Source organism: Carlito syrichta, unplaced genomic scaffold (assembly GCF_000164805.1).
Source record: "Carlito syrichta isolate Samal-C Ts95f unplaced genomic scaffold, Tarsius_syrichta-2.0.1 Scaffold307480, whole genome shotgun sequence".
Classification (NCBI taxonomy): Eukaryota; Metazoa; Chordata; class Mammalia; order Primates; family Tarsiidae; genus Carlito; species Carlito syrichta.
The window spans coordinates 150080-160730 of record NW_007251576.1 but is presented as its reverse complement, the minus strand read 5'-3'; the positions used below and the strand labels follow the sequence as shown (position 1 = coordinate 160730).

At 37.8% G+C, this 10651-nt stretch overlaps 1 protein-coding gene across 1 annotated transcript; it reads right to left on the bottom strand.

The window, feature by feature from the left end:
- Positions 1–7660: 7660 nt before the first annotated feature.
- On the bottom strand, positions 7661–8928 carry LOC103266869 (trafficking protein particle complex subunit 13-like). Its single transcript, XM_008064497.2, has one exon. The coding sequence runs from the start codon at positions 8911–8913 to the stop codon at positions 7813–7815; it is 1101 nt and encodes a 366-aa protein (XP_008062688.1). The 5' UTR covers positions 8914–8928; the 3' UTR covers positions 7661–7812.
- Between the last annotated feature and the right edge of the window lie 1723 nt (positions 8929–10651).

The window sequence follows — 10651 nt, the reverse complement described above, 5'->3', positions numbered from 1 at the left end:
GATGTTTTAGTTTGATGTAGCAACAATCTCTCTTTGTTTATGTTTTTGTTACCTGAGCTTTTGGTGTCATATCCAAAAAAATTCATTGTCAAGAATGATGCCAAGGAACTTTTCCCTATTTTTTTTTTCCTAGCAGTTCTGTGGTTTGATCTCTTCCATTTAAATCTTTAATCCATTTTGAGTTGTCTTCCGCATTGTGTAAGATAAAGATTTAGTTTCATTATTTTTCTTGTGGATGTCTAGTTTTTTCAACATCATTTTTTAAAGAGACTATCTTTTCCCCATTGTGCTTACTTGGTGCCCTTGTCAATGTTGGTGACCATGGAAGTGTGGGTTTGTTTTTGGACTCTTGATTCTGTTCCACTGATGTATACGTCTTTTTATCCTAGTACCACACTTTATTGATTACAATAGCTTTGTAATGTAGTTTGAAATGAGTGTGATGCCGCCGGCTTTATGCTTTCTCAAGATTACTTTGGCTATTTAGGATCCTTTGTTGTTTTATACTTATTTTAGGATTGTTTTTTATTTCTATAAAAAATGGCATTGAAATTTTTATAGGGATTGCATTGAATGTCTAGATCACTTTGGGTAATATGGGCATTTAAATAATATTAATTATTCTGACCCACATACACAGGATTTTTAAAGTAATTTTATTAGCGTCTTCTGCAATTTATTTCAACAATGTCTTATAGTTTTCAGGGTATAGCTATTTCACCTTTTTGTTTAAATTTATTCCCAAGTATTTTATTCTTTTTGATGCTACTTTAATGAGATTGTTTTATTTCTTTTCAAATAATTTGTTGTTAGTGTATGCTGATTTTCTAACCTGCAGATTTACTGAATTTATTTATTAGGTTTATGTATATATTTACTGTAGTGTCAATTTTTAAAAATATATAATCAAGCCCTCTGTGAGCACAGACAGTTGTCCTTTCTTCTTTCTGATTTGGATGCTTTTATTTCTTTATCTTGCCTTGTTGCTCTGTCTAGGACATCCAGTCTATGTTGAATACAAGTAGTGAAAGTGGACAACATCATCTTCTTCCTGATTTTAGTCTTTTTAAAAAAAATTATTGAATGTAATGGCAGCAGTAGGCTTAGTACATACAGCTTTTACTATGTTGAGGTACATTCCTTCACTACCTAATTTGTTAAGTGTGTTTTTAATCAGAACAGGATGTTGAGTTTTCCCAAATGCTTTTCCTATACCTGCTGAAATGATCATATTTTTTGGTCCTCATTTTTGTGATATGATATATTTGTTGACTTGCGTTTAATCATCCTTGCATCCCACTAGATCAGAATGTATCAGTCTTTTAATGTGCTGTTGAATTTGGTTTCTTGCATTTTGTTGTGAATTTTTGCATCTATGCTCATCAGGGGTTGGCCTGCAATTTTCTTTTTTTGTAGTGTCCTAAATTGACAGATTTGGTAGAAGGATAATGCTGGCATCATTTTGCTTGAAATTGCTCTCTCCTCTTCCATATCTTAAAAGAGTTTGAGAAGAATTGGCATTGATCCTTTTTTTGTTTTTCTTTTTAGTTGGAGTCTCACTCTGTCACCCAGACTGGAGTGCAGTGGCCACTCCTGGCCACCACAGCCTTGACCTGCTGGGCTCCGGTGATCCTTCCGCCTCAGCCTTCCAAGTAGCTGGAACTACAGGCACGCGCTACCACACCCGGCTAATTTTTTGATTTATTGTAGAGATGAGGTCTCGCCAAGTTGCCCAGGCGGGTCTCGAACCCACAGGCTCAGGCAATCCACTCACCTCAGCCTCCCAAAGCACAGGATTACAGGCTGAGCCACCAAGCCTGGCTGACATTGATCCTTTTTTAAGTGCTTGGTAGAATTCCCCCGTGAAGCCATCTTGCCCTGGGCTTTGTTTTTGTTGTTATTGGGAAGTTTTCTCTCTTGCTTCCTCTCTCTTTAAAAAATATATTTTATTTTAAAGGTGTGATGTACAATTCAGGATTAGGCATACAAGTGGACATTGTTCAGGTAAAGTTTGGGCCTCCCTTTGGTCCCCATTTTGCCTGGTATGAGATCAGGTACCCTTATTGATGTTGTTTCCTCCCCCACCCCAGCAGTATCCCACTACTGCCAATCCCTTTCTTATAATATTATGGTAAATGTTCAGGGTCCACTTATGAGTGAGAACACATGGTACTCTTATTTGTTTCTGTGATAGATCACTAGAATTATAGAAGCTAAATCCATCCAAGTTGCGGTGAAGTCCATATGTTTGTCCTTCTTTATGGCTGTGTAATATTCCATCGTGTATATGTACCACATTTAAAAAATTCAGCCCAGTTTCGATGGGCAGCATGGTTAGTTCTTGCAGCATGGTCATGTTTTTGCTATTGTGAATAGTGCTGCTATAAACATGCATGTGCAGGTATCTTTTTTGTAGAATGACTTGAGTTCCTCTGGGTATATCTTCAGGAGGGGGGTTGCTGGGTCATATAGAAGAACAATTTCTAATTCTTTTAGAAATCACCACATTGTTTTCCATAGAGATAGAACTAGTTTGTATTCCTACCAGCAGTAGAGAAGCATTCCCTTTTGTCGGCATCCTTGCCAGCATGTTATTGTTTGTTTTATTAATGATGGCCAGTCTTACTGAGGTTAGGTGGTATCTCAATGTGGTTTTGATTTGCATTTCTCTGACAATTAATGAGGTTGAGCATCTTTCCATATGTCTGTTGGATGCTCGTATGTGTTCTTTTAAGAAGTGTCGGTCGGGCGTGGTGGTTCAGCCTGTAATCCCAGCACTTTGGGAGACCAAGGCAAGTGGACTGCCTGAGCCCCGCGGGTTCAAGACCAGCTCAGGTAACTTGGTGGTCATCTCTACAATAAATCAAAAATTAGCTGGGTGCCATAGCACACACCTATAATTCCAGCTATTTAGAAGACTGAGGTGGAAGGATCGCCAGAGCCCAGCAGGCTGATGCTGGGGTGGCCATGAGCATGCCACTGCAATCCAGCCTGAGAGACAGGGTGAGACTCCAACACACACAAAAAAAAGCCTATGCATGTCTTTTGACCACATTTTTATGTGACTTTTTTTCCCCTTTTGGCGCACTTGAGTTCCTTGTAGATCCTGGATGTTAGGCATTTGTCAGATATACAGTTGGCAAATATTTTTTTCCCATTCTGTGGGCTATCTCCCCACTTTTTTGATCATTTGCTTTGCAGAAGCCTTTCGGTTTAATAAGGTCCCGCTTGTCTATTTTATCTCTTATGGCATGGACATCCAGGGTTTTGATAGAAAAATATTCCATGTTCACAGATAGGAAGAATCAGCATTGTTAAGATGTTCGTCCTACCAAAGACAATCTACAAATTCAACGCAATATCCATTAAATTACCAACATCATTCTTCTCAGACCTGGAAATGACAATACAGAAATTCATGCAGAAACATAAATGACCATGAATAGCCAAAACCATCCTTAACAAAAGAAACAAAGCAGGAGGCATCACACTACCAGACTTCAAACTTTACTATAAGTCTACAATAATCAAAAGAGTCTGGTATTGGTACAAAAACAGGCATATAGACCAATGAAACAGGATAGGGATTCCAGAAGCAAAACCTCAATTTCTCAACCAATTCGTCTTCAACAAAGCCTTCACCAACAACCACTGGGGAGAGGAGAACCTATTTAGTAAATGGTGCTGGGAAAACTGGCTGACCACATGCAGAAGATTGAAACAGGATCCCTACCTATCACCATACACAAAATAAACTCTAAATGGATCAAAGACCTAAATGGAAAACCACAAACTATAAGAATCGTAGAAAATGCAGGAGACACCCTTGCAGACATTGGAGTAGGCAACCAATTCCTGATCAAAACCCCAGATGCCCTTGCCATTACTGCTCATTACTCATTACTGCTCTGTTCAGACTTTCTGTTTCATCACGACATACTTTTGGCAAATTGTTTGTTCAGGGAATTCACCCATTCCTTCTAAGGTTTTCAGTTCGTTGGCACATAATTGTTCATAGTAGACCTTCATGTTTCTGTATTACCAGTTGCAATGTCTTTTTAAATTTCTGATTTTATTTATTTGAGATCTCTCTCTATTTTCAAGGTTAGTCTAGCTAAAGGTATGACAATTTTACTTATTTTTTTTAATTGACCTTAGTTTGTTGATATATTTTACTCTATTCTCTATTTTATTTATTTTGGTTCTAATGTTTATTATTTCCTTCCTTCTACTAACTTTTTGGACTGAGTTCATTCTTCTCTTTCTAGTTTTTAGGTAGAAAACTGGGCTTTTTTCTGAGACTTTATTTTTAATGTAAGCATTTATTGCTATACACTTTCCTCTTAGAATTGATTTTGCTGTATCCCATAAGTTTTGGTAAGTTTTTGATTCATGTACCTCAAGATTTTATTTCAGTTTGATGAGGTCCCACTTGTCTATATCTTTTATACCTGCACATGCATGTTTATTGTTGCATTATTCACAATAGCAAAAAGCGGAACCATTTTTGCTATTGTGCTGCCCATCGAAGGTGAACTAGATAAAGAAAATGTGGTACATGTACACAATGGAATATTAGCAGCCATAAAGAAAAAATTATGAACTTCAAAGCAACTTGAATGGATTTGGGGTCTATAATACTCAGTAGTTTACCACAGAAACAGAAATCTGAGCACTACATGTACTCATTCATAAACAGACCCTGAACACTTATCATAATACTATAAGAAAGGGATTGGCAGTAGTGGGACACTGCTAGGGTGGGGTGGGGAGCACACATAGCATCAATAAGGGTACCCCAAATTTACCTGTATGATAACCACATATGTACCTAGCCTTGCATTGTACCCCATATCTTTAAAATTAAGAAAAGATTTTATTTTTTAATTTCTTCTTTGATTCATTGATTGTTCAGGAGTATATTGCTTAATTTCTACATATATGTGAATTTTCCAATTTTCCTTCTTTTACTGATTTCAAGTCTCAGAACATTTTACTTGGGAAAAAATATTTGATATGCTTGTAATCTTATTAAAGTTGTTAAGGTTTGTTTTGTGGCTTGGAGAATATATTATGAGCAGTGGGGAAGAATGTGTATTTTGCTTCTGTTGGATGGAATGTTCTGTATATGCCTGTTAGGTCTTTGGTGTATATTGTTGTCCAAATTAATTGTTTTTTAACTGATTTTCTGCCTGGATGATCTGTCCATTGTTGGAAGTAAGGTATTGAAGTCCTCTGCTGTTATTGCATTGCCATTTATTTCTCTTTTCAGTTCTATTAGCATTTGCTTTATGTATTTAGATTCTCCCATGTTGGGTGCATAGATATTTATATTGTTCTATCCCCTTGGTGAATGGATATCTTCTCTCACTTGCACTAAGGCAATCATCTCTTAGCTGATGTCTATGCTTTCTTCTTTGCTTATCTATATCCATTCTCAGACAGCAGCCACAGTTATATTTTTAAAATACAAATATTAAAAGTTCTATTCTTATCTTTAAAATTCTTCAATGACTTATCTTTGAATTTAGGAAAAACAGTCACAAGTTCTTGGCCTACAATTCCTTCCCTGAGCTGGTTCCCATCAACCTCTCCAGGCTCATTCCACAAGCCTCCCTCCCGTCCTCATGCGTTGTGCTCCAGCCCTGCTGATGGCTTTTCTGTCCCTGCTCACGTAATGGAGTATTATGCCTTCCTTTGGCTAAATTGCTTGGCCTCCAGATCATGACCTCTGACTTCTCCGCATCACTCATGTCTCAACTCAAATGATTTCTCCTCAAAAGAAACCAACTCCCTATCTCCCAATCACAAAGACCTCCCTAGTCTCTTCCATTGCACTCTGTCTTTTAATTGTCTTGCTAGTACTTATCTTTCTTTGAAATTACCTTGTCCATCATTTCTATTTGTATAAATTTATGAGGTGCCAGTGCAATTTTGTTACATGCATAGATTGTATAGTAGCGAAGTCAACGCTTGTAGGGTGTCCCTTACCCAAATAACACACACTGTACACATTAACTAACTTCTCATCATCCCCTCCAACCCCTCACCCTGATGAATCTCCTTTGTCTTTCATTCCAAGGTCTACATCCATGTATACACATTAATTTAGCTCCCAGTTACACATGAAAACATGTGGTATTGCCTGTGTTGTGCTTCTAGGATATAAGCTCTTGTTTGATGTTGTTTACTCAGTAGCTTGGACAGTGCATGTTATATGTTAGCACTCAATTAATATTTGTTGATGAATGAATAATTGTACCACATGACGCCATGACAGGGGGAGTATGATAGTGGTATGTATGCATACATATTGACACATAGCTGTGTTTGTATAAGCATATGGAAAAGTCAGGAGCAATATTCATCTATTTAAATATAGAAATAGGAAAAAAATCATTAGGGAGACTTGTAATTCTTACTTCACTTGATTGTTTTTAAATGTTAGGATTATTGATGTCACTTTTTCTTTTCAGTATTGTTCTTAAATGTTAGGATTTTTTTTTTTACACTGCTTACACTTTATTTTATACAGATTTTTCACTAATTATTATTCCATTTTAAGGTACAGACCTTCTGAATATAGCTTTCATTCTGGACCAAACAATTTGTCATGGCAATAAATAATTATGCACTTTAAGGAAAACTAATTTTTATATTTGACTTAATGTACTCTTAAAATCAAGAAATCCATATACATTCTTGAATTTCAGCTGACCAAAATAGAATGGATTTTATTTAACAGCATAAACTTTTGTTTGCCTGACAAAATATTGAAAAATTTTGTCACATTCACATTGCAAAGTTGTTTACAACCTTAATTTTCTTACTGTTTTGCTCATAAGTGAATAAGTGTGATTACATGGATCAAAAGCTTTATTATATTAAGACATGATTTAGAGTTTAAAATCAAATATCAGAAGTTAGGAATTCTTTAAATATGCCTTATGAAAATATTACTTTTCAATGAGAAAAAACTCAGGAGTTTTTGTCTTAGAATTAGAAAATTATTAGGCTTCTTAGTTAAAAGCTAATGGAGTAATCAACAACCTAAGAAATAAAGCCAATTCTGATTTGCTGTTCAGTACTTGAAAGTCAGACGGGTGCATCTGCATGCATACACAAACACCAGACACCTACCAATACAGTAATTTTAAAAGCACCTAGAGAAGCTTATGTTGTGTTTCCAAGTATCAGGTTATAGAAGGACTACCCCAGTTGTTTTAAACAAATTTTTTCTATTGACTGAGGAGCTAGGACGAAAACCAGAGTTAACTATTTCTACACAAAATATTCTGACAGAAGTTCTAAGAAACAACTGAATCTTCTAGATTGACGTCAGCAAACTATGGCTTGCAGGCTCAATCTGGCCAGCTGCTCATTTTTGTAAATACTGCTGCAGGTTTTTGCCTACTGGCTGCTCTTGCACTTAGAATGGCAGACAGAACTCAGTATTTGTGATAGGAACCATATGTTCTGCAAAGCCTAAAATACTTAGTATCTTGTCCTTTCTATAAAAAGTTTGCTGATCTCTGTTCTAGATGCTTGCTAAGAACAAATGGTCTCAAACACAGCTTTTAGACAACAACATCCAATGGTCATTTAAAATGAAACAATATGTGTAGAAAATATACAAAGACAAAATCAAAATATACTTCTTTTCAAAACAAACATTTAATATTTTAACTGTTTTCCAGGAAAAAATTTAAAGAATATATATTTCTTTTCGCTGTTGACATTTTACAAAGATGACAAAAATACAGAAAGCAGTTATGTGCAACTAAACGAAAAGCATAACACTGGAAATTTCCTTCAGGTTTCCACATTAACAGCCGAAGATACCACACAGACTTGTGCAATGTCGTCATATTCATATGTTCTCTCTAAGAATGTGTCCGTTAGTCGTAAGCCGGAGACACTTTGCAGTCCCTGGACTGAAGACAGCAGAGGAAGAGCAAGGCAGAGAGAGGAACTCGGACGCAGCTTTCCAAGCTGTCTTCCGGAAACACCGCACCAGTGGATCGAATTGGTATTGCACATCTCCAGAACCAGATCCATAGTCCTTTCACTGCAGTTTGTAATTTTACAGGTGACATGAAAAGGCTCTTCTAGGTTTACAGTATCTGGGATCGCCTCCAAAGACAACCTAACGTCTCCGTAACCTGGAGCCATTCTTGGAAGCTGGCTGGTCTGTAACTTTCCTCTTTCTCCCAGATTTGTTTTCCATACTATATCCAATTTTCCAATTACTGTAACACCCTTGATAATGCCAGCTTTTTCTGCAAACTCCTTCTTGGGCTTTAGACAATATAAATACTGGCGTGTATCCATTGGCTGCAAGTAGGCTCTTGACCCGAACGTAGATACACATTCTCCAGCTTTGTTGACTGAATTTAATTCTGTTACATTATACATGACAGATGGCTCCAATGAAACTTTCTCCATAAACATGGGGGAGGTTGTAATATTCTGAATCTGGGCTTCGAGAAATACTTCATCAGTCTCTGCATTGTACAATTTAGTTTTCACGTCCAATGGTGTGAGAACCTGAAATTTGAAGAGTTTTCTAAAAGACCTTTTTTCTCCACCTTGTGTTGTATAACTGACAGCACATACCAAGTTGTGTGCTCCAACTTCCTTCACTTCATGGTGTATGACAGCATCAACACAACAATCGGGTTTCAGTTCAGCCACTGCAGCGCTGGAGGCCCAAAGACTTAAACGCTGAGAACGTGTCTGAAGATCAGCTTTGACCAATATATCTTTTACAACTTGATCGCTGTCATTGTGAGCACCGACATAACTGGAAAATGTCTCTCCCAAAAGTACATTCCCGAAATTTGGTGGAAAGGTCAACATTTCTCCCAACGTGAAGATTTCGGCTCCGTGTACAGTTGAAGGGTCATCTCTCATCAGTTGGTTCAAGAGATCTCCAGGTAAGTCTTTCTCTTCACAGGTTCCTGGAATATTGGCGAATAAAGTAGGCTTAGTCAGCCTCGTCACGTTCCGCGTCAGCAGGTGCTCCTGTTTGGGGGAGTCACCTCCATTTGGCCGGCACTTTGGACCCGCTGCCTACGGGGGCTCAGGAGGTTCAACTTGGCCCGGACGGACAGTCACCGCGCGCTGAGGAAGGCCGGGCGTCCGACGGCCTCGCGACAGCTCCTCTCTGCTGCTGGAACCTTTCATTCTCTTTTGACAATGACCTTTGCAAACCCGACGGCTTCTTTTCACCAGCCCATCCCTTTTCTCTTATACACAAAATATTCTGTTTCCCAAGTGCAATCACACATCGGCGACTGCCAGAAATCACAGCTCGGCAACAGTACCCGGGTTCCCAAACGCCTGCCTTGCGGGAGGGAACAGAAACGAGCGGCATGCTGGGATTTGTAGTTTATACAAAATCGCATTGCATGCAGGGAGATGGTGCTGCACCCTCCCCCCGCCACTTTATACCCCGGCTGGAATTCAACTGGAGAAGAGAAGTCACTTCACTCCAGAGCTCTAATTCTGTCTTACCCTTTTTTCCCCTTGACTATCTTTCCTCCACCCGTTTCAGACTCAGTAAAAAAATAACTCAAATGTTAGGATTATTGATGACACTTTTCCTTTTCAGTAGCCAAGATGTGTGTCTTGGTTAATCCGCTCTTCTAAGTTGAAATGTTGACATAGAAGAGCAGATTATCCAAGACACATCTTCTGAACTGTGGTTTCTTGTTTTTATATTTTTGTCAGATTTTGTGTGCCCCTGCCAGACTTATGACAGGGTCTTAAGATGAGAGGCTTCTGACTCCCTGGGTCCCTCAGGATATAGCCTAAACTCCTAGGCATGTCATCAACATCCTTCACAAACCTACTTCCAAACCCTATCCCCCTCCAGTCACTCTCCCATCTTCCTCATCACCCTATGCACTAGGCTACAATTTCCACACGTTTCATTTTGCAATAATGTCAAATACTCTGGAAAACCTACTTTTGTTTTCTAGGTAGCCAAAATTCAGCTAAAATGCCGCACTCTATGACACCTTGTCTTGCTTTTTCAAGCAGTTATTTGGTGTTATTTCTTTGATATTCTGGCATGGTTCAGTCCATCTAGCTATGGAGATGGAACCACATGATTTTTCTTTGAATTCCCAACATCTACCAAAGTCCTTGGCACACGGTAGATACTCAGTAAAAGTTCTTGGAACTTCAGTAAACATTTAAATAATGTTAGAGATATTTTAAATTTATAACAAATGCAAAGTTATACAGTGTCTCCATAGAAACAGTATAATTTGAGTCTAATTTAAAAAACAAGAAAGCATGCTAGACTAATTTGGTTGACTAGAACTTTTAAAAATTATATCATTTACCTTCTTTCCAAAACATTTGAATCAAACTTAACAATCAGAACTAAAGAATGCTTCCACATGATGAAGTTTAAGGCTTAGATACAGAATGACATGATTCACTTCTAATTAGCACAAAGTAGATCCAGACTGAGTTAAATATATCTTCTGTCATTATATTTATCTTCTCAATTTGCCTTATAATCATTTTTGAGAAAATTCCAAATTACATATGGGTGCAGGCCAGGGAAAATTAGCCTATACATGTCCCAAATGAAATGTGTCCATATAAATGAGATTTTGTTGTATGGTTATCAATCATA

What these genes read in the sequence shown, in the direction of transcription:
- LOC103266869 (XM_008064497.2), bottom strand. Translation starts at nt 8,913, where the DNA reads ATGAGAGATGACCCTTCAACTGTACACGGAGCCGAAATCTTCACGTTG.